This window comes from Thunnus maccoyii, chromosome 7, assembly GCF_910596095.1.
Source record: "Thunnus maccoyii chromosome 7, fThuMac1.1, whole genome shotgun sequence".
Taxonomy (NCBI): domain Eukaryota; kingdom Metazoa; phylum Chordata; class Actinopteri; order Scombriformes; family Scombridae; genus Thunnus; species Thunnus maccoyii.
The window spans coordinates 7,496,370-7,521,722 of record NC_056539.1 but is presented as its reverse complement, the minus strand read 5'-3'; the positions used below and the strand labels follow the sequence as shown (position 1 = coordinate 7,521,722).

General features: G+C 38.7%; 1 protein-coding gene across 1 annotated transcript in view; it reads left to right on the top strand.

The window, feature by feature from the left end:
* The window catches only part of oca2 (oculocutaneous albinism II), a 43,587-nt gene extending 18,566 nt beyond the window's left edge, over window positions 1-25,021 (top strand). Inside the window, exons 14-23 of the mRNA XM_042417230.1 lie at window positions 2,799-2,931; window positions 4,915-5,062; window positions 5,685-5,742; window positions 5,917-6,025; window positions 10,711-10,838; window positions 11,491-11,550; window positions 12,349-12,453; window positions 14,167-14,260; window positions 15,050-15,143; window positions 24,602-25,021. Of these exons, the coding sequence (XP_042273164.1) occupies window positions 2,799-2,931; window positions 4,915-5,062; window positions 5,685-5,742; window positions 5,917-6,025; window positions 10,711-10,838; window positions 11,491-11,550; window positions 12,349-12,453; window positions 14,167-14,260; window positions 15,050-15,143; window positions 24,602-24,689 (1,017 nt within the window). The 3' untranslated portion in view covers window positions 24,690-25,021. The remainder of the gene's footprint in view (window positions 1-2,798; window positions 2,932-4,914; window positions 5,063-5,684; window positions 5,743-5,916; window positions 6,026-10,710; window positions 10,839-11,490; window positions 11,551-12,348; window positions 12,454-14,166; window positions 14,261-15,049; window positions 15,144-24,601) is intronic.
* Window positions 25,022-25,353: the final 332 nt, after the last annotated feature.

The window sequence follows — 25,353 nt, the reverse complement described above, 5'->3', positions numbered from 1 at the left end:
ACTTGGTTGAAACTTTTGTGACAATGTACTGTATGTCTGATAATGTATCCCATGTATATAATTTAGTTGTTGCTTTTCAAAAAAAAGAAGGATTTAAAAAATGTTTGTATTTGACATTTCTTCATTTCAATAGTCTCCTTGTAAATGTGGTAGAAACAGAAGCAGAAGCAGATTAATAGAAAAATCTACCCAATGAATGAAAAGAATGAAAGTTACTTCACTATACACTCCTGCATTATTACTTTCTATCACCCCATGATGTTTTGGCAAGTTACATACTGTGACAGAAAGTGATGTCAGCAAACAGCAGTGAGAATCTTTTAGCGAGGTAATCAGAGCAATCTGTCGGTGTGTGAAAAGGGCAATGACTTCTAGGTTCTTCTCATAACCTTCACTCTTCTTATACTCAGGGGGGCATAATGCTACATCACTAGAAGACATGACATTTTCCTAGCCGCTTGATGTGGCATCTGTTCACTGTGCATGACATTTTAGCCTTTGCGGGTGCAGCAGTATGTGGTCTCCTCCGGTATACAGTAGCTTCTACCAAATCAGACTCCCACGGTCCTCTGTCCAGTTTGTCTTGGCTGCGTTTCCCAGGTGACAGAACCGCGGGGACACAGCAGCGCACTCACTCAGTCATGTCTGGCCTCTGATAAGGACAGCTTGTGTTTGCATGCATGGTTTGACTGCCTGTTTGTTTGTTTGCATGCTTGCTTGTTTTTGTCAAGGGGATTTCGGGAGAAATTCAGAGATAGAAAGAATGGCACAGCTGTGAAGTGTGTGTTTAGGTGATTCCGCCCCTCAGCCGAGTGTCCTTGTATTTAATTTATTACAGAGCACAGTGGCATGGCGCATATAAAACCTCTGCCTCCTTTTGGTATAATTTCATTGAGTGACTCTGGTGACTCTCTGTGCCAAATGGATCTCCTCCAACCAGTCAGAAGAGTTGTTGACATTGGCTCTGAAATATGAACACATCAGGGTCACAGTTTATGGCAGCAAACAGAGATTCATTACAGCAGCAAACACACAGATAAAACTTAGATTCTTTAGCCCTCAGGTGTCTTGCCTCTTCCTACTAAACATGGGGTTTACAGCAGTGACTGGAGAATTCACAGAGATTTGTTGAAGTGATGAGAGTTTTCATTTACAGCAGGTTTGCGTGAGCTGCTCGACCCGCAAGGCTGCCCTGAGGGCCACAGCAGACTGAGAGCGGGTCTTTTTTGGAGGCATGAATAAAGAAGCAGTCAGAGTTGTAGTGTATGAATGAGGCAATGAGGGAACATAGTGACGAAATTAGTTTGCATGACATGAAGGGAACCCTTGTATTAAATCTGTTGCATAACTGATGAGGTGCTTTAAAGATCCCCTCCATAATTTTTTATGACATAAAAATACTGTCTGGAATAGTAATTTCTGTCTGTTTTGTTTTTCAACAGAAATATTCAATTATCTTGTTAAAAATGATTAAAATTACATCTGCTTCTTCCCCCTCACTGAAAAATCCAGAGTCTATGAATATGGAAATATTTAATGTCCCAAAGGTTTGACTGTTGGACACAAGATGTCTCCTACTTCACTAAAAAGTTCATTCTCAGTGTAATGTCCACTGGAGGTTTCAGTTTTCCACATCACACTTCTGTAAGTTGCTTACTGGACCTTGATTGGCTCCAAAACTAGTTGTGATGTCACAAATAAAATAATACACATCTTTAACTCAGAGTTTCAGTGAGCATGGAGAAATATTCTGCTTTCAGCTGATGAATGTGAAAACAGCTTCTAGTGTCTGTTCTGTACAGTGAAGCTCACATATCCAAGTGAACTAAGAGCAAAACACATTTTTGACAACTTATGGGTTGTTGCTCCCACATCGGTTACTGAGGTGTTATTTGAAACAAGAGCACTGACATGAGCTTTATTCCTCACAATCAAACTTGATTTGACACTTGATATCTGATATTTCAGGTCATGTGAGAGAGTATTTTTATTTAAACTGTGTAATTTTTGATTTCTTTATTTTTCCCATGTGCTGGTTTATCCAGCAGCTTGTTTCATTGTAGAACCCTCTTCTTACTTTATCTTGGATTTCTGTTGCAACTTTAAATTGCAAATCCTGTAGAGGTCACTATTAACCAGTTTTATTGCTGAATATCTGTAGTTTCAGTCTTCATACTGTGCATGTATGATGAATAATGACTGTATGAATCACTCACAGCCCAAAGTCACATATTATAACGTGTATTTTAAAGGCTGTATTTATTTAAAATGGGATGTTATGTAGATGATGCCATACAAGGACACATTTGTAATTATGTATCTGATCAAATAGTCTTCGGTGTAAAGGATCTGCCCTCCATTTTGAGGACAACCCCAGCCAGGGGCTGCTATTTCTAACTCATGCAGGAAGTAAGATGTGCCCCATGCCAAATGGGAGCTTGGTGAACCTAAAAAAACCCTTAAGGATGAAATTATCACCAGCCTGTTGTGTACAATAATCAGATTTCATTTCCTCAGACTGCTCTCACATCTAAACCTATTTGAATTACTGTATTACAGGGATTTAACATACTGATTAGAGGTAAAATGCATCTGCATCCATTCTTTTTCAGAGTTGTTCTGAACAGTTCAGCTTATTCTAACTAGATGCTTTCCTAGGCGACCACATGACTTGTCTCACTTTACATACACATCATCGCTACATACATGTCCATTGTCACCGATGTTATATATATTAAGGGAATTTTGTATTTTAAAAGACTTTGTTGTTATTAACATGTTATTACTTGATCTTACAGGGGATTGATTTTGCCAGTTTCACCGGCTACATGTTCCTTGGAATATGCCTCGTCCTTTTCACCTCATTTCCCTTCCTACGGATGCTCTACTGGAACAAAAAACTCTACAACAAAGAGTCCATTGAAATTGTTGGTGAGTTAAGAGATTTTTTCAAAATAATTTTGCAAAAAAATATCTTTCCCCCAAATAATTTTCCATGTAGATGCTGATTTTTTGAAGCGATGAAGGTTGCTGTTGGGCATGAGGGTTATCATGTTGTCATGGGTCCGAGTGCTGTGGATGCGGCATAATCTACACTCAATTATGAAGGTTTTTAGTTATTATGAAGTGTATTAACCCCACAATAACATCTGTGCACTTACTACTACCACCCTGACACTACAGCATTTCACCTTCTCAGACAATGCAGTGACCTCATAGAAACTTAATTAACTGGGTATTAAGGCCTCAGCTCTCTAACTCCCACATGTAGTGTATAATGCCCTCTGAATTGAAGGCTGCCTCCTCTGTCTCAGGTAATTTCCACAGTATTCAAGTCATATTGTCCTCATTAGATGACCCTGACATCTCAGATATAACATTTCTGGATTATGGTGTGCTGCTTAATAAAAGGGAAGATCCTTCTGTGGTCATGATGTAATGGATAAAATGTTAGTGGTTTAGATTTATAACTAGGTTAACAACTACTTTAAGGATTGTCACGGCAAGTTTTAGTCACAGTAAATGTTTAAAAACTGGTTCAGTTAAAGTATGTACAATAACCTTGTTGCTCATGCCGTTAGACTCTTAAGTTCAACATCATGTACTGGGGTGAGACACTTTCACCTTTTGCCTCTTTCACCAGCTCTGCTCCCTTGAGAGTCTGGTGAATCACCCAGAGTCCCAAACGCCATATGGCTCATCTCAGAAAAACCCCTTTCCTCTGACATTCAGCTGTCGGCTTTGACTATTTGGCAACGAAAAATGGCTTCACTCTTCCAGAGAGCAGCCTGAGAGTAACACAGGGCCTCCATCTTGGTTTCATTGTTTTTGCAGTCCAAATCTCACACTTGGAGTATTGTTACAAAGTGTTCTGCTGAATAAACTATTCCACTAATCTGGCTCACTGTAGTTCTTTTATATGTCTCCTTAATTATCCATTAACTGAGGAGAAGATTATTTGGCCATCCCCCAGGACTTGCTGTATTGTCCAGGGGTAGAATAAGGTCATTTAACAACCACAGGATTTGTTTGGTTTGGACAGTAACTGTGTCCTCCATCCTAGAATCTATTTGGTGCAACTATAGATCTTTGCATATGAGACCCCAGGGATGTAGATAATGACCAAACTAAAAAAACTGGGATATTTGTGCAAAATTGTTTGCAATTTTTCCAGAACCGCAGTCACCTCTTATTGGCGTTTACCCACAATACCACACTGCCCCCCCTCTGAGAGAACCTCTAGAGGGGATCATTAAAACAGAGACCACTGAGCTCCCCAGTCGTCACCACACCGCTCTCATTTAAGAAGTGAGGGAAATCGACTGTTTGGAGCTGCGTCGTCACACTGAGACACAGGCAGATTGAAGGAAGTCACTGCTGATCACTGCGGTGACTGTTCAATGCAGGCCTGATAGCCCATCTGTAAATCCCACCCTGTGGAGTTTCCGCTTCTCCTGCCAACCTAGCTCACCTAGGAGAGCAAGCAGCTAAATCAGCTCAAAGCCACTGCCGCGACTGGTAATTGTGCAGATTCGCTTACATCCAGTTAGATCCCATTAAGGTCACCTAGCAACCTTCCTGAAAAAGGATGGTACCTACTGATATCTACACAGGCGTCCAGTTCCCTCAGGCCATATCTCTGCCTCAACGCTGGCTGTTCCTGAGCTGGTCCATGTGCCCATCGCCTGGCTGCATTAGTCCCTCTATGGGGGCTCACAGCCTATTGACCGAAAACATCTTAATATCCTCTCAGTCAGCCTCAGCTGTAGGAGCTATTACAAACCAAATGCCCCACAGTAAACATGCTACTTACTGCTATTGAGCTCCACCATTGAAATGGCAGTGTAGTTCCTGTGTTTAACTTGCATTAAACAGGTGTTTTTCTCTCCTGATCTGTTTGTTCTCTTCCTCTAGAACTGAAACATGAGATCCTGGTCTGGAGGCAGACAGCTCAGCGCATTAACCCCGCCAGCCGAGAGGAGACGGCTGTGAAATGCCTCCTGATGCAAAAAGTCCTCAACCTGGAAAGTCTGCTCCGCAAGTTGATGAAAACCTTCCAAAGGTTAAAAGTCAAGCAAAGAAAACAGAAACAACTATATGTTATTGCTAAAAACACTATTATCACCTCTCACATAAACACATTCTCTGTACTGTTTTTCATTTTTATAGAGGAATCCACATTGTTATTGGTGCATACTGTGTGTGTTCATCATAATCATATTATGACCTTTTATGAGACATCTAATGTACTCCCTGTATGTGTGCTCATTAACTCACATGTTGCTGAGATTATTTTAGATCGTTTAATTGTTCAAAACATTCTTTCTTTTTTTGTTGAAAACAATTGAGGCAAAAAACACAAGGAAGTCCGAGAATAGTTTCCTTTATTTGTCTCCTTGTTGCATCAGCATAGCAATTATAGCACAAGCCCAAAAATACAATATAATAACAGTGTAAATTCCAGACTAAATTAATATACATAAAATTCAACAAATAAAAAACAGCATACACACTGTATATACAATGCAAAGCACCTTATCATTAACCATGCTTTTACTAATATTTTAAACCTTTTAAGAGAGTGATTGGTCTATAATCTACTGTATAATTAAATGTTTTTTCTGCTTATAGACATTGAGAGAAATGAAATTAATATGAGATTAAAATGTTGCTGTGTCTGACAGACAAATTTCCCAAGAGGATAAAAACTGGGAGCAAAACATTCAGGAACTGCAAAAGAAGGTAGGCTTTCATCTCAGACATATTCCTCACCCTCTATGACTGCGGTGCATTGATGTTATCTCAATAATGAAGTTGGCCTAGTCTTTGAAACTTCTCTTAAAACAAATACTGTCAGATGTGCGATAAAATCTGCCTTTTTCCCATTCAGAAAGAATATATTTTTCTCCTCCACAGCACAGAATAACTGACAAGGTTCTCTTGGTAAAGTGTGTATCCGTCCTTGGCGTGGTGATCTTCATGTTCTTTCTCAACTCCTTTGTTCCCAGCATTCATCTTGATCTCGGTAAGCGCTGCACTGTCTCATTATTGTACTGTTTTTTACAAGCCCCACGGGGCGGTTATAGGTTCTGTCATGTAATTATGAAAAACTGCTTCCTCTGTCCTTGCATTTGAAATGAGCCCAAATAACGGGCTGGCTAGCAAATGCAACCAACAAATTACATGGATACTGAGCTGCATTTAGACCCATCACATTACATCTATACATGCACTCCAGTTTCAAATGTATGTGGATGAATATTGTTCTGTAGGAACTTTGATACAGTATTTGACCTAAAAACTTATTTTGAAGTCTATTTTTGGAGAGTGTCTCGGCAAAGATTGGCAGCAATAATACTGAGATACAGACAAATATCACAGAGTACATTATCAGAAATAGATAACTCAGAGTTGTGACCAGTAAGAGTCAAATAAAATCTCCAACCATAAAAACAATCTAAAGGCTGTACAAAACTATGATACAGTGAATTCATAAGGCTATAAAGAGTCAGTGCCAGCTCCTAACAAAGCCCTTAACACTGGCAGCCAGATGAGACTGTCAAATTCACACACCAATGATTTACATTATCTTAAAGCTCCTATAATCACATTTTAAATAATAAGAATGGAACAAAAGTATAATATACTTGTACAACTTGTATAATATAAAAGATGGCGCTTGTAGTGACAAAAAATTATTACCCAAATCTGTAGTTCCCGGCAGCTCTGCATAGCTTTATAGTGTCTTTCAGCTCATTGTTTTGGGTTTCAGGTGCCCAACTTTACTACTTCAGTTCAATCTCACAGCTCTCATCAGGGTCGTTTTTTTGCTGCAGCAGGCAGCATTTTTCAGTAAAAAAGTTTTAAGAATCCACTCTACACTACCTGCATAGTAGATATTTCCTTTAGGAGTTGTTGGAGCTAACAGTAGAGTGAATATTGGACTTACAATCACCAGGTGGACACAAACACGACTCCAAATGAATGCTAATGTTAGTCCATATCTGCTGGATGTGCAAAAAAGTAACTGTATGCTAACAAGTTCTCCATATCAACTTAAAAGATGAGCATATAACAGTGTTGTGTTTACAGTTTCTTTCTGCTGCAACCAGGTTACCAAAAAATCTGTTATTGCAGGTTTTAGTCATACATATCACAGAATATTCCATATATAGGGAGCAGCACATAACTACAGCAGGCCTACTGTAAATAAAGAGAAGTTCTTCGATCAAAGGTCACAACTATCCCACTATAACTGTTTTTCATGAATGTATTTTTAAGTAACCTAAACATGGCTTTATATGATTGGAGGTCACTAATCAGCTGATGTAAGCATGACTTCAGTGCTCTGCCTGAACAAAAGTAAGCCTCTAAATCTATGTTACTTGCATATATTGGTCATGTTAGCAAATCTGGACATGTTGTTTAGGGTGAGGGTTATATCTTGTCTGTGTGTTGCTTCTGACTGTGATGTCTCTGATGTCTGCTCGAAAGATGACCTTAACAGCATCTCATTAATGCTGACGCTATCCCTAAATGAAGATGGCTGTCTTCATACACACCCTGTCATCTCTCCCCTCGCTGCAGAGGCCACTCAGTCACCAAACATGCTCAGTTAATTACAGGCGCTACTCAGGTTAGCTCTCTGTGACATTTATTAAATGGGAATGACCCCACAGCAGCGCGTTTTCTGTCCCCGCGGAGGGATAGGCACCTGTCCAAACACTGTTCTCACTAATGCATGCAGGTCACAGTCAAGGCTGACTACTGCAACGAGCCCAGTCCGTTCATTCACACCTGTTTTAAGAATTGAGCCTCATTAAAATTTCATTAACTTCACACGGTAAGATTTAATTTCAGTCTCATTATTGTCTGATCTATTGTGGCTTTAGTTATGTGAGTTACAACTGTGGTTAGGATGAAAATTTATTGATCCCTATGCAGAGATCAGGAATGTATGTGAAAGTCATAGTTAAATGTAAAAATAAATACATTACAAGTTCAGAGATGCTACTAACAGTTCCTCATTTTTTCACTGATTGATCTTTGAATACAAGCTGATTAATGTTACAATTCAGACTTTGGTTACATTTCAACACCTGAACAACTTTCAAAATTTTGGCAAAACTGAGATGCTATTTTCTAACCTTATGCTTATGAGAGTACAAGATACTTGCTGAAGCACAAATCTCTTTATCTTTTGAACTGGGCCTTGTGTTAATTTTGTTCTGTGTGCCTTAAAGACATCAGGGATCAGACATCTTTCACAGCACATTTCCTGTCTCAGACACTGTTGTCTTGAGAATGATAGATGAGTCTATCATAAACTGCTCAGATCCGCCTAAAAGTCTTTTTAATCGGAGAGCTCTTTAGGTTTGTTGTCTGCTGCTTGCTTTTTTAAATTGTTTTATTTGTTTTATGTTGCTTGAATGAATCATAGAACTCTATGTGTTGTTACAATGAGTGTCAGGGAAGTTTAATATAACAGTTTTTATTAATACATTTTTGACAAAAGTAGAAGTAGTATATAGACTTTGAATGCAAATGAGTAAATACTGAAAATATGGCTGAAAAATCTAATCTTTGCTAGATGACACGTGCATCAGAATGAATGACATGAAATTTGAATTTATTTGCATTACATTTACATTTCTTTGCATTATCACACTGAAGCACAAAATCTATTAGAAAATACCAGCCAAGAGTTGGCCTTAGATGTATGAACAGACATCATCTAACAAGAGAAATGTCACATTTTTCCTTTAATGAAGACCAGCTGTCCGTAGGGAGACTGTAGTTGCAGTAGTGTTTTCTAATCCTGCTGACCTGCTCTTTCTCTCTTTGTACTAAACTCTTCAGTGCAACCTAATTTCACCCCACAGCTCCTTCTGAGAACTGTGAAAAATTATGTAAATGAATAGTAATTCTGCCTCCTTAGTTAGATCCTCCACTAACAAGCAGAACTTTAGCTTTAGGTATGTTAATATAGAAATTCACTTTTTATTTACTACTTTTTGAAGTCATTTGTGTCAAGATTTCATCTTTGCATTCATATGATGAACCTCCAGTCAGTGATGTACTGTATATAAAGAGGATCTATACTAATCTCTTTGTTTCCTATGTATAGTTGAAGATAGCTAGACGTTATATGGTAATGATATAGTTTTCAGACAATTTTAAAGCTGCACTAACCAATATTTATATATGAACATTTGAAAAAATAACAACATGCAATGCTGCTCATATTGATGAACCTGCAGTTCCCCTCAGCAGCTCAACAGCACTTTTTAGGGTCTTTCAGCTCATTATTTTGAGTTTGTTTGTTTGTTTTTTTCTTTTACAGTCACACAGTGTTTCTGGAATTTGGTGGCTAGAAACACGACTTTAAATAAATGCTAATGTTGCTTTGTCTCTGCTATATCTGTGAATAGGAAACTGTTGTAGTGAACATGTTAGTAGACAGTTTAATCGTGTCCCCAAAATCGGTCAAAAAATGTATTGATGCAAGTTTAAAGAAAGCTTTCTTGAAACTTTTTCTCAAAACATTTTCTCATTGAAAACTATACAGTATGAACACAGTATTCATCTGAGGTTGAGGAGCTTAATCAGACAGCATGCTTCGATGGCAACTGTTTGTTAACAACATCAAGCTAGCTACAGTATTAACAAAAGAAAATGATGATATGAAATTGAGTTGAATAACCTTTATAAATAGATTTCCAGGAATCTGCCCTAGAGTTTTGCCTGTGTACAGTATCTTCACCTCGAGAGAAAAGTCAGTATCTGAGAACCAAATTGCCTGTTAAAAACACAAATATCCAGCTCTAGCTCCCTTGCTGAACTCTGGCCGAGACTAACAGGAGAAACTCAGCAGGTTGTTAACATGTAAACATGCTGTGAAACTGCAAAAATGTTGATTCTCCTTTTCAGTCTTTTCTTCTCAGCCTCTCCGTCTCCCATCTTCCTCTGTCACTCTCATTTTTGTGTCCTTCCATTGCTTCCTTCTTCACTAATTCCCATCACTTGTGAAATTATTTCCCCAAAGGCCTCGGCCAAAGCAATTACTGGTGCTCACCTTTTTAATCAAATTTTCTCCAAGTGGATGCACACTCTTCCCTCTTTCAAAAACACTCTCTAATTGTAAATATCAGCAGGCTGGTGCCAGGTTTTGTCCTCTGGACTACAATGTGTTGAAATGACATTTTTGCGATAGTGAATGCTTCATTGAGTCCACAAAGACAGACCGAATACTTTATTCATTGTTTCTAACAAGTACCACTTCATGGTATGATGGCATGCGCTGAACTCATGCATTTTCATTTTCACATATACATTTGTTTTATGTATTTTGTTTTATATATTTATGTGGGTCAGCAAAGAAAACAAAAAGTGGAAATGCACATGTAAAGAATGTAGATGTAAAGAGTGGTGAGCATCTGTAACTAACATTTACTAATGGTTGCTGTTCTTTTTGAGAGATGTGATTAAAGACAGATTAAGTGAACAGATAGCAGATGGAACTCCATTTCAGTGACTTAATTAACGCATTTTAAATTATTTAAAGTCTCCTAACTATCCACATGTGTTGTGTGTGATATTTCCTCAGTATATTTTGCTCTCCTGAGGCCATAAAAGAGTCTTTACATATGTGAGTGTGTTTTCTGGTTATAAAGAGAGATGTCAGGTGGTATTTCTTCTTCTCTCGCTCAGGTTGGATTGCTATTCTGGGTGCACTGTGGCTTTTGGTTCTGGCTGACATCCAGGATTTCGAGATCATCTTGCACCGGGTGGAGTGGGCCACGTTACTCTTTTTTGCTGCCCTTTTCGTTTTGATGGAGGTATTTAACATACAGCCTGTATTTTCTTGCATTTGATAGAAAGCCTGTTTATATTTTTTCAAGAGATTTCAAGAGATTTTGGACTACACTCAAAATAGTGCCAAACTACAACTGCTAATTGTCGCACAAGAAAATTATAACAAATAAAATGTGAGCCAATCGTGGGATGAATGTAGGGTTTAGCTGGGCTCACCTCTGACAAACATCTTTATAAGATACTACAGGAAAACAGGATCTGTGCTCAGATCTATTGACTGTACGCTGGGGAGTGACAGAAATTCAGTCAGTCAGTGAGCTTACAATCTGAAAAGTAATTATCTCTTTCTTTACTCGTGAGCCTCCCAGTGAAAGGATGAGAAGAAAGCATAATGTCAGCACAATGACTGCTTTGTTGTGTCTCTCCTCTGAGTCTCTGGTACAGATGTGGGCCCTGGCAAACTATTTGTTGAAAGAATTAAACATTGTATAGCAGTGACTGTCACATCATTTTTTTTGTTTTCAGTGTCAATAGTTATAAGAAGAATAGATGTGTTCTCGTCTATTAAATGCCCGCTAAATAAAAAACAAATTGCCTTTCTTGTCTTGGTTTAATCCCACCTATAACTAATTCTCTTTTTTTTTTCAAATTAATCTTCTCCTCTTCATTTTTCAGGCTTTAGCCCAGCTGCAGCTTATCGACTATATTGGAGAACAGACAGCACTGCTTATAAAAGTGAGTTTTTACTTTGATTCTCAACCTCAACAATCATCTTTCAGGGCTCCACATGACTGGTATAATTGATAATTGGGCACAGGTGACACGATATTGCATTTCATGCATATAGATCCTTCATCTTGCACTGCTCTGAATTCAATTATTTTGTTTACATCTGATTTCTGTCGGTGGTTGAAGGGTTCTTAGGTAATTTTCATCCATATTCTGGCGAGTGTGCATAATGCAAGCGAGGTGTCTCTCAGTTGAGAATTGCAGTAGTAAATAGGTACGTCAGCTTGTGTTTAGACCAGGGGCCTCTATAACTCTAATAATCACACATGACAGGTGGTGTGCTGTTCATGGTGTCTGACCTGCTCTGTGTCCCTGAACAATGGACAACATGCTGGGTAGAATTGCATGGCCTTTCTCTCTTGATACAACGTGAGGACAGGTGATAGGAAGAGATATTGCCTCCTTTAACCCGGCTGTGCACACCTAAGAGAAGACTATCAAGAGGGTTCAAACAACACCACGCTTGTCACATGTGGAGAGTAGACCACGCTGCGTGCGTGCGTGTGTGTGTACGGCAAAGCTCAGAGATAACACTCAAAGACACCACCGCCACGTGTGGTCGTGTCACACTTTCAAACAGCTTCATCCTCTCCCAACCCTCCGCTCCCTGACAAGAGGTTCAGTGTCAAAGAATGAACATAATTGGTTTGATTTAAATCAGTGACAGGCTGCGGGGGGGGCGTGTGCATCTGAGTGGCAATGAAAGTAGTAGTTATCTGTCGCTGTCATTATCTCCCCTCTCAGGCAGTGCCAGAAGACCAGCGCTTGGCAATAGCCATTATCTTGGTGATGTGGGTCTCCGCTCTGGCTTCTTCTCTTATTGACAACATTCCCTTCACCGCCACCATGGTAAGCCTGATGTTTTAATCTCACACCGCAGAATATATGTGTGAAATTACAAACACAAAGAAACACAGTTCAAACGCATCATATTCAGACTAGTCTTGCTTCACCATCATATATTACTTAATTTTGCTTTAGACAAACTACAGAACTGACTTGTGTCATTGTAATCAATACAACCAGCATGGAGTGTTTTGAGGGAAAGTATATAGAGTATGTGACCAACCATCCTGGAAAAAATATTGCATGTGCAGAGGATGACTTTCTATGTGTGGAATAGTATTTATATACTTCTGTTGGGGTGACCTTCACTTATATGTGCAACTTCTGAGTAAATCTACTCGTAGGAATTATTTTAGCATGAGGCCCTCGTGTGTTGCAGTAGCCAACCAGAGATTAGAATGATGTTTTTATCATTTCAGTGTAGGACCACTGACTCGACAAGTGATTGTACGATTAGTTTTACATAAGCAGAGAAAACAATGTTAATCCTCATTCATTTTCCTTAAAGTTAGGTTTTGATTGAAGGATGTACTGCTACCTACACAATGATCTGACCATCAGCTGTTACTAAGATATACTGTAGGAGGATACAGAAAGATTCTCTCAGACACTCATGAATAATACAACTACTTTAGTTGTGGGGATGGAAATATATTGTACAATTAATTCTGTTACAAATATCAGACCAACTGTCTCCTCACCACTTTTGTTGTCAGCTGTCTGTTTTACCGAAGATTAATAGATTGTATAGATATCAGTTTTCAGAGGGGCGCCAGTGTGCCCAATTAAAATGACAGTGAGAAAAGAAAAAGATGTTATCCCACTGACAGAATGAGATGTTGCTTGCAAGAATTAAAGTACCAGATTTTCGACTAGTCCGCCCCGACCCCTACCAGTGTATCCAGGGGTTTTGAAGATGTCCTTCTCTCTGATTGTTTTTCAATATTTTCAGGCTCATGCAAGAGTTGCTTTACCTAAAAGGTAGACTTCAAACTGCATCCATTTTCAATTCAGTGCATAGCTGATAAGAAAACGTGTTCTGATTGTCACAATAGGCTGAATCTGAGAGAAGATTTATTTTCCCCATTCAGACCAGGGAAATGAATTGCCTCAATTTAGCAGCTCTTTTAAGCATCATTTTTAATCCTCAAGCACAAACTAGGCCTGTTCTATGGCAGCCAACCACATAAAAAACATGATGTCATTAGGATACAGTATTTGTTTTTTCCCCCCATGTAAATACTCAGTGAGGCTTTGCTTTCCCAGCCAGGGGCAGACATTTTGATTGATATAAAGCGATGTACAGTGTATGCATGCTCTGTTAGTATGGTTTGTGAAAGTGAGATGCACAGCAGTACTCAGTCATGCAGCAGCTGGTTACACCAGCAGGAACCAATGGAAATATTCTCCACTAGGCTGCACATGAAAGCTTTAATGTTTCATTTGTAGACTCTGAAATTGCAGGAAAAAAGACTTGAGAATATTCCAACAATCTTGAGAAAATTATAAAACGGTTGGGACATGGTTGAGTACACACTGTTCTGCCATCATACTGGGATCCCACTAGACTACTAGATGACTAGAAATGTCTTACATTCAAGTATTGAAATTATTTTGGAAGAACATTGCGTATTAAAATGATTTTCTGTAAGGAAGGTTACCACACTAAAATTGTGTATTTTTCCAGTGATACTGAATCTATCTCTGCGCCCACAGATTCCAGTTCTCATCAACCTGAGTCAGGATGCAGATGTGAACCTGCCAGTAAAACCTCTCATCTTTGCCTTGGCCATGGGTGCCTGTCTTGGGGGTAAGCCTCTCATTTTATCCTCTTCGTGTAATAAAATGTATAAAGTATAAAAATAGAGACTGTTTTTGGGATAAACACACAACAAACTTTCCAGAGTTCATTACAGACACCAGGGACTTTATAGTTTATCCCTGTTTGAAAGGTGTGGATCTTTATAGATGGCCTCTGCCAGAAGGAGACATCATGTGCTTCAGCTGACAGCCACACTTTGTACAGCTGTGTCACTCCTCGGGGAGGTCAGGCTGTGCTTTTTGTGAAAGCAGCCCAAGGCCCAAGCTTGCCTTATTCAGGCTCTACCACACCCCAGCGGCCGGCCCCTCAGCAGAGTGTGGCTCTGTTTGGGTGAGAAGGACACAAAGAGAGATAGAGAGAGAGAGAGCTGTCATAGTGTTTCAGTTTAATCAACTGCACTGTGACAGGTCCTTATCGATCGGCAGTATGATGTTGCCACTGCCCAGCTCCATCCCCACACTGACACCTTTTGAGATGTGAGCAGTATCGAACGGCAGGATGGATACGCACCATGACTGTCAAAATGTTGCCAACAGTAGATTAAAAATAGTAAAACTTAATATTAGATTGAGTTGAAAATACTGAGAGAATGCTGAAAGATGATGAAGATTATTAATATATTACTATGTCAGATAATAAATGTTAAATATTTTAATTTAATTCCCCTTTGTGATCATACTCTTGCTGAATTATGAATTATTGGCCTGAATATCTAGTTGAAAAGAATTAGTTAGATTTCATTTAACAGTTTTCTATAATGTTTTCCCATCTTTTAAGGAAATGGCACACTGATAGGAGCATCAGCCAACGTTGTGTGCGCAGGAATTGCTGAGCAACACGGCTACGGTTTCTCCTTCATGGAGTTCTTCAGGTAAGCTCTTTCTCCCTTAACAGCACTAAACATATCAAGCAGTCCACACTTCAAAAAAGGTCATTTGAACCATGTTTTAAAAACTTGCTTCCAAAATGTCTTTATTTTTATTTTGTCTCGTGGGTGAATGTCAGACATTGCTGTGAATCCTCTTCCATAGGCTATCCTGCCTGAAGGGGTACTTACATGTTAATCTGTCATATGTTACCATAGAAGATGCCAAAAATGAGTATTGAGTTGCCTGAGAACATTTAGAGAAAAGCAGAATGTGTTAAAATTCAGATCCTGAATTGCAAATGCCTGAGTTTCCCTGGAGTACTGTTCATCGAAATGTGTATCATGTGGCAGAGGCTGCTCTCCTCTGTCTCCTCTGACTGTTGCTGGAATTGTGGGTATCTGTTTAAACAGTTTTAAAAAAAATGTTTTCCAGCTGACCTTGCTTGGGATATATACAGCACATGTACCTGCTGTATATATCCCTGTATATACAGTCAAACTGTATGTGTGACTGATTAAATTGATACTGAATGTTGGGTAATGATCATGCAGAGCTTGATTTGAGAACTCTCTGGTGGTTTAAAAAAGAATAAAACAAATGAATGTTGAAAAATGGCATTATATCTTAAACAGGATGGTAACTAGACTATCTGCAAAGTTACCACCTGCTCACTAATAATTTTCACTCTGGTGACGTTTCGGAGAAGTCTAAGTGGTCAGTGATGTTGAAAGAAGTCTGATTAGGCATAATATGCAATCACTTGAAAATAGCATGTCATTTGATTTATAGGACTGAGTGTGCTGTATGTACTGCACGGAGGAACAGATGAAAAGAGATTGCGTGAAGCCATTCCCTGAGGGATTTTGTTCGATAACACATTTGAATTGGTGACTTGAATGTCTGCAGGTGGAATTTACACATTGAAATGCTGATTTCCTCACACCAGTGCCACCCCACACTCTGGTATACATCTAAAGATTGAGTGACACTTGTGCCTGTGTGTAGATTATTGTCACCAAATGTACATCAAAGAATCAGGTGGGGAAAGCCATGGTCACCAGTAAAGAGCTTTCCATTGGACCGAGTGACAGGGATTGATCTCTTTGGATGTTTCTATGGAGAATCCTTTTCACCTGCCACTGACATGGGTGACCTATCATTTGTCTGCAATTCTGTTTTCCTTTGCACATTTATGTTTTCTTTTTTTTTGGGAGCTTAGCTTTTTTAGCCACGCTAGCAGCATGGGTTATGTGGTTGACATTTGTGACTCTGAGTGAAATGTCAACTATTGTAAAGAGAGGTAAAAACAAACAGCCTCACAAATGCCAAATGACAAAATTTGCTGGTTCTAGTTTCTCAGATGTTAAGGTGTGTTGCTTTTCTCTGATTTGTAAATGAAATATTTTTGGATCTTTGTGCAACAAACATGTTAAAGATGTTACCTTGGGCTCTGGGACATTGACAATTTTTCACCGTTGTCTGATATTTTTAAAGACTAATCTAATCATCAAAAAAACAAGAGATAAATAAGAGAAAATAAGAGATTGATTTGTCAATAAATGAATATAATTGTTAGTTGCAGCCCTAATTATAGTAGTATTACCTCCTAGTTTCATTTAATTATGTGAATTTACCAGTGAAAAATTGTATAATTATGGTCTCTGAGGATATGACCATCCATCAGTCAAACAACAGAAAATGAAAGAGTATTTTCTGTCCTCTGTTTTGCATGCAACATCAATGTATGACTTTAGTATTTCAGATTTCATTGACAGTGATAGGAACAGTTGCACCCTGTCAGCTTTACTTCCCTCACACTGTAGCTGTGTTTACAGTTACTGGATAGTAGCATTGCTCTCGGCTGAAGCGTTGCCTGTAATTGGCTGCCTATGGCAAAGGGTCACAGCTGTTCACAGACAGGTAAGGGGGAAAGAGGTCTGTCTGTGACTCCAGGCAGCTGGGACTTGCTAGTGCTGTATCAGGTGGTTAAATTCCAGGTCCAGATGAGCCCACAGGGACATGAATGCCCTTATGATAGACCATCACAAAGGAAAATGAGTGGCGCTGAATAACTCAGCGGTTAGTTGGTGTGGTCCCTGTTGCTTCCTTCATGCCTCTAAGCCTTGACCATCTTCCTCTCTGCAAACCATTAACCTGTGGAGCATGGCAGAAGCACCTACTCACATAGTGCAACTCGACAGGGTCAGAACCACTGCTAGTGGGCTTATGTTCAGTGTGAGAAATAGTCGCTGTTACAGTTTAGTACCTTGATACCTGAAGGTATTCAGCTGCATCTTCACAGTGATGTTTAGTCAGTGGTTGAATACACAGATCCTTCAGTGAATGCACCAATACAACAATGTAAAAATACTACATTACAAGTTAAAATTCTGCATTCAAAGTCCTTAAAATGAAAGTACAGAGGGAATTTCGTCAGTAAAAGTCATCAGTATGCAAAAAAATGGCCCCTACTATTACGACATTATTAGCAGCAGCATACAGTACAGTACAGTAGTTACCGTAGTGATTCCTAATTAAGGGGTCGGGCCCCCTCCAAACAGTCACGATATAAATCTTAGGAGTTGTGAGCTGGATAATGGGTCAGGAAAGAAGAAAGTTCTGTAACATACTCTTTGGTAAAACAGCAAAAAATCCATAGACATCTGAAATGTAACTAGACAGAACTTTTTTGTAAGGGATCACAACTTGTTTAATATTTAACAATGCATTGTGTTTTAGAAGGTTATCTTATGAAAAGTTACTAAAAACTACAGGAGTCAAATGAATATAGTGGGGTAAAAATTACAATATTTTCCTCTGAAAGGTATTGGTATTGAAGTATAAAGTAGATTAAAATAGAAATAATCAAGTGAAGGGCAAGTACTAAATTGTCCTGAAGTCCAGTACTTGAGTCAACGTACTTACTTTCGACCACTGATGTTTGATTGTGTAATTACAGTCTCTTCTGCCCTTTAAACCAAGTTGTCTTCCAGCAGGTTAATGACAATGTCAGGATATCCGCCCTCAGCATTGAAGGACACATAGAGCAATAAAGACAGGATTCTGATCAAAAATTGAATAACCACAATCAACCACATGTCGGTTTTTGATTCTTACTTTGCTAGAGATCCTGCTCTGCCAGTGACTGTGTGTTGACTAGTTAGTTTGTTTACAGCTGCTGTAAACATACTGGCTCCAAATCCAATGACATTAAACAATGTGAGCTGTTTCAAAGAGACAGAGATAGAGAACCATTATTCAGTTTCAATTTCTCCACACATTGTGCTGCCTTCTTTTGTCGCACCGTGTGACAGAATTAATATTCCCATTTATACACGTCTGCATCTGTAAAGAGGAGCTGTGTGTGAACAATGGTCCCCTGCACCAGAAACTGCAGGTATATTACCTTTATTTGCAAGAAACCTAACACGCACAGTAATCAGGGACAAAAGCTTATGACAGAAATAAATATTTTTCTACAGCCAAAACACTGCACGTAGGTGCATTTTGCAAGACATATTGCTTATAGAATAGCACAGGTCAAGCCTTGTCATAGAAAGCACTGTTCTCTGTCGAGCATACAACCTCCACAGCCAGAGGAACGCACCCCTTGGGTTTATCTAAAGAGAGTCTTTGAGATTGCATCAGGACTTTCAAAGAGCTCCTATCATATGCAATTAAATCAATGTGTGAGCTCACGAGGTACGATTGGAACTTTTAGACAAGGTGAACCTTGTTCCTCTCATTGCTGTATTGTGGCAACTTCTTCATCTGCCCTCTGTCCATTCATGCTGTGCCCGTGACGGGGAAATGGATATTGCTCAGCAGAAAGGTATTCACTCATGTAGAGGTGACCTCGTGTCTGACTATGATCACAGTTTAGCCACAGTAAGGCTATTTAAAGGTCCTGAAACCATATTTGCCATTTTTATATGTTTCATTTATATCTTACATATAAAGTATAACTTAAATGCCATTATGTGTGAAACTGGCTCCTCCGACAACAGATCAATATACCACTAAGCTGTTGTGATCCTCCATCTATGCTGCTGAATGTTGCATTACTATCCAGCTCTGGAGTGTTTTTTAAGCATTGATTCTTTAGCCTGAGGGTGAGTGGAGTGGTTTAGTGGTCTGAAGTTTTCTGCTCAGTAGCACCACTTAGCTAAAAGGTCTAATAATCAGCACCTGTGGGTTCAGTGCTATCATGAAGAAAACAACAGTGTTGAGCTGTTTATTGTTTTTGTTGAGCATTTGTTGGAGATTTCCCTTCATTCCTCAGCCTTGATTAAACCATTGATATGTAATAAAAATGATAATCACGCCGACCTTCTAACTCCATTTAACTGGCCACTCAAAAAGTTTGACTCTGTTACAATTTAAATGCAGCACCATGCTGTATTGTAGTCATTATTAATGAGCTTAAGTGCTTGACTAGCCTCATTAATCCATAGTTCAAATACTAATTTGACATTTCCACATGCATATTAAATGGAAAGTGCCTAATTTTATTCATCTGAATGAAGAAAGAGTTGTAGCAATAAAGAGTAATACATTGGCACACAATTATCAGACATGCACACACACACATACACCATTTACTTTTTAATTTAAGGACCGCTGGACTTGACTGCTTTTCCCAGCTTCTTCAGTGCAGAAGATTCAATACATAGTAGGGCGTTCTGAAATGTCATCTTAAAATGGGGCCTCTGATTTAGAGGACTTCATATAAGAGAGAGTGGACAGATACAACAGGCCAACAGCTAACTCTTCAAAACTCTTAATAGAAAGAACTTAAAATGGACACAAATAGCTTTTCAAATGATTATTGTCCTTTTGATATCGATCATTTTCTGTCTTCTGGAGGATTTTCTTAGTCAAAAAATGTTATGCATATCCTTTGTGTGTATGTGTGGCAAAACAGTTACAAAACTCTTTGTTATTTGATGTTGTTTTCAGTTTCTGCTATTGATATTTGATTACACAATTCTTATCCGGCTTATTTATGATGCAGCATAACCGGATAAAAATGATTACTAGTTTATTAGAGCACTGCACTGAGTGCTGGAACCATGTTAGACTCTTTTCAGTGACAGATTAAATCATTCAAACATATAACTTTTCCTAGCTGTCAAAATATATTATATAAGAAACTCATGTAAAATAGTCTTAAGTATATAGACGGGGTATCTTTAATTATAGTTCAAAATGTTAATCCATTTAATGTCTGTAACTCTTGACATCCTTGATCAGATTAGTTTGGTACACACAGTCTGTGGGGGTGCTCTGTAAATTGGCCAATTGTACAAACATGTTTTCACTTGTCTTGATATTCTTTACAGACCAATCATGGAGCTTATAAGCACCATGAAATACAAAACTTTTTAAGGTGGAACCAGCAGCAGCAAATTGAATGATAGTGGTTTAACACTGCAAACGTGGTGAACAGTCATCCAATTGTTGGAAAACTTGGTACAAGTATGTCTGGACAACCCAAATGGCGAAAACTATTATGCTCAAATTCTGTGGCTGCTACTGACTGTCAAGAAGGCATAGAGCTGGAAACATTTTTAGTATGAAGTCGTTTAATTAGTGACTAGTAGACTACTGGATTCTGGTCTACATCTCTAGCAGTCACTGTCAGTGCATTTCATTTTTTATACGTCTCAGTCATTTTCATCCTATCATTTTATATTTATCATTTATGGCTGTAACTCAATTGTCACATTTAGCAGTCTTACAATGGCACCCAGACTTCTTTTTTTATATCAAACTTCTTTTACGTTCCCAATTCAACTTTATTTCACATCATTTAACAGATTTCTATAAAAGGAAAGTTCGAATGAGCCGTTTGGACTTCCATAAGGTTGTGATGTCATGACTATATGCTCAGCTTTTCTCCTACCATCATCCTGCCTGTTTATTTATGTTATTTACCTAATTTATGTGCACTCGTTTAATTTCAGCTCAGTGTGAGAATCTCTACTGCGTTTTGCTGTCATTTATGGTTGTGCTAGTTTCTTTCCTCTCCTCTGCTCTCTGTGTGCTACAGTCCGTTACCTGTGGTTTGCCTGGACATGCGTCACTCAGAAAACAGTCAGCCAATCAGAAGAGAGGGGCACTGAGCAGACACAAAACAGCCCGTGTCAGGCTGAGTGAGACAAAGGGGCTGCATCCATGACTTGTAAAGAAAGTCATGGGCAATAAATCACTGCCCATCAAATGCAGAATTCTTTCCCTGTGTGTGTGCTAGATATTTCGATGAAACACACATCAGCCTGATGGACGTGTCCCACTGAAAAATAAGAGTAAGTCTGCTGGTAAAATCATATTTAGGCTAAATGAAATGTGAAGTTATGTTTCTGTTTGTTTCTGGCCAAACAAACAGTCTCACTCTATTGTAATCATACTTCATTATAACAATAATAAATAATTACAAATCACTCACTTTTATCATCGCATCATTAATCTCAATAGGGAGATTAGCAGTGCTAATAAACACAGATGTGAGCCATCAGCAGCATGGGGTATAGCAGCAGTGGGTTCACGGTTATTTTCTGGTTTATTTGATCATGACTTATTCATTGAATCTGTCATTGACTTGGCTGCACACTTTGTGCTGCACCATCACACTAGTAAGCAACATCTGCTCTAAATGATATTTTAAGATTTTTCAGAAGGGGTGCTATAGCTTTAATGACTTCTTTGTTGCTCTGACAGAAATGAATCAGTAGAACACTAAATACACACATCATTTCTCTTCTCTTTTTATCTTCCAACACTGATCTGTGACTGGGGGCAAACATATCTCTGGCCCTCGGAGCAGCCATGTGTCCATATAGGACATGGTAGACATCCAAATGACAAACCATCTGCAGCTCTGGGGTCATCTAAGGACGCATTTTAAACTGATGATGCTAATTAGGGAGTAAAAAACTGGGAAAGCAGTCTGTAGTCTATTTAATACAGTTTTCCGTGGCAATTATTATGGCAGTGATCATCACTGTTGCATCATAAAGCTAACTACATTTCAGTCATCACAATGAGAATGGAGCTTGCCTTTACAAATGCCAGTCGTTATCATAATTTTCTAAGGCCTCAAAGCAAACTTTGGCTTGTCACAGGTGCCCAACTTTGGGCTAGTCACTTTGCGTGCATTGCAGGGCTTTTCAGATTCTTTCGAGAAGCGTGATGTGATTTCATTTGGCAAATAATATGCAAGCTCGTTGTAACATCTTACTGGGCATGTCTCGGAGCAGCAGGAAGACAAACCTTCACCTGCAGGCCGAGATGTCCTTGAGCAAGACTCTAAATTCACACCAGCTCAATCAGGGCTTCTCCTGCAGCTCTGACCTCCTGTGCAGTGAGCTGAGTGGAAAGACAATTACCCCATGGGCCTAAATAATGTTTCACATGTCAGAGTAAGAATCTGTGTAAAACGATAAAATGAGTTCAATAAAGAGAGGCAGACAACAGCCATGTGGCAGTAAAAGAATAAAAGGAACGAACTCATTGAATTGAATTTTTGAATAAGCTTATAAAACATTTGAAACTATGCAACAGGTCTTCTTAAGGTGTAGCACATATAGAGACCTGTTCACTAAAATTAGCAGTTATTTCCTGCTTAAAAAGACAAAAGACAGGTCAGCTGCATGCTACTTGATTCAGCACTGAGTGCTGTTCCACTTGTTTAAGCTGTAGTCTGCTTAACAGAGTGTCCAATAAAGGAAATGAGAGAGCAACAATAAATCTATCTTTATACTTTAAGCTATGTCCCTATCAAAAACATACCACTCACTGTTAATATTCATAGTGTCAGAATTGTATCCAGCTCATTTCTTGGCGCCCTGAAGGAAATAAGATAACAAATCTTCATACTGACTGTCTCAGTTAAATCTCAGTTACAGGAAATAGTCTTCCATCAGGTGGTATCATTAAAGTCGTCTCCCTGGGATCTGCTCAAACTCACAGTCTTTATTTTGCATTGATTGCTTTTTCTGTGACCTTTTGGCATCCCAGATTAACATTAAACTGGACTCTTATTAGGAGGGACACAAAAAAGTTGTAGATGGAAGCTGTAATATCAAGTGACATTGTACAAAACCAACAACCTTATCAAACATTTATTCATGAACAAGCTGCTTCAGGCAGACAGATATGGCCAAATGGGTCTGCAAATGCATATTTTTGGATTGTGGAGAGGTTTGACAAATGTTCATAAGAGGTGTACTATACACTTAGGTATGAGATTTGAAACATGCCTGAGTTACAGTATCCTTTACAGTAAACACTCCTAACTCTCACTCTTATAAGTTATGTTATTATAAGTTGTGTATGTGCTGAACGTGCAAAAGCCTGCATTGCATTAACACGCAACAATGACTACAACAAAAGCTACAACCAATGGCTGATGTAAAGGTACAAAACACATTAAAAAAATCTAAAACACTTGGAAAATGGTCAGTAAAGATGACAATAATAAGAATAATAAACTTTATTTATATGGCACCTTTCAAAATAGTTACAAAGGGCTTTACAATAAAAACAAAACACATTTAAAACATAAAGAGATTTAAATGAACTAAAAGCCATAAAAACTTAACAAAGGGAGTAAAATGCAAAATTAGAAATGATAAACATGAAATTAAAAAACAAATTAAGTCAAGTACAATAAGCAGGCAGCTCAGGTAAAATCAGGAAATGCTTTCTGATAAAAGTACATTTTTAAGAGGAGGCTTGAATAAAGACACTGACTCAGACAGCCTTATTTCCTCAGGCAGGTTGTCTAGGAAACAGTCTAAAATGGGCAAAAACTAGTATGGCTCTAATAAATCAGCTTTGGAGCTGCTTCTTGCTCCTGAAACAAAAAGGTCCAACACTATTATCTTTGAGAGTTTGTTTCATTTTCAGAAAGGTACTTGTGAAAAGCTTTTATTATCAGGGGAGATTACTACAGTAAAGATGCAATTTTTACAGTAATTACACTGGTACCACTTATTCCTAATGAATGCTGTACAATTACACAGATAAAGGACTGCCTACATGTCACTCAGGGAAAAGCTACTTACTCATAGGAGTGCACAGGAAGTGTGGACTATCAGTCACATCATTAAAAACATCCATAGTCCACAGTATAGTGCTGACAAGACATTCTAGCTATCCTGTGAGGATGTAATGCTCATCATACACCAGAAAAACAATTGTTAGATTAAGGAAAAATGCACTGTATAGAGGCCAATTCATGCATTGCTCTGTGTCAGAAGCTCTTTGTTTGAAGTTGTACTTGGCCTCAGATATGTTGTCAGGCTCAGCTGTGCTGAGGCTCAGCTCGAAATGTCACGTTTATGCTCACAATTTGCTGGTGAACGTGCTCATATTTATGAAATTAAACAGAACATTTCTTGGTAAGGATCAAACGTTGATTCATGACATTTTTCTGCTGTTCTCTTTTTTCTTACAGGTTAGGATTCCCTATGATGATAATGACGTGCATGATAGGCATGTGCTACCTGCTGGCTACCCACATCGGACTTGGATGGAACATGTAATCCACAACCACTGTACAGAGCCAAAGACTGTGTGTGTGTGTGTGTGTGTGTGTGTGTGTGTGTGTGTGTGTGTGTGTGTGTATGTGTGCATGTGACCACTCCTTCAAGCATTTAGAGTTTCAGCTCACTGTAATGTGATATGTAACCTGATTGTCTGATCAGATTACAGGCACTACATAAAGCACAACAGCCATATTTTTCAAAGTATGGATAAGTGTCTTTGTCTAAAGTGCAGACCAGCAGGGACCAGAATTACAGGCTTGTTGACCAAAGCTTTGAATCGAACATCTAATGATATGATGCATGTGAATAAAGTTCTTGGTCCCCTGTCACCCTTTTTGAGTTTTACCAACATTTTCAAAACTTGAACATTTTGTCCTTAGCAAAGAGCTCAATCCAAGGGAAGGAAATGTGTCTTTACTGGAAAAAATGGCCCCAATCCATAATGCTGAACATGGTGCTACTGCCTCAATGGGTATAACTGGTGTAAGTGTTTCCATCCATCACCTCTGATGTCAGACTGTTCATTCTTTTGGAAATCCATGTGGTCTGTTTACAAAAAGCAAAAACTAATTTCTCTAGACAGGTATTACACTGATTTGCTTTTGGAGACATTCAGAACACTGATCATTATTTGTTTTAGGCAAACATTTCACCCATGGTT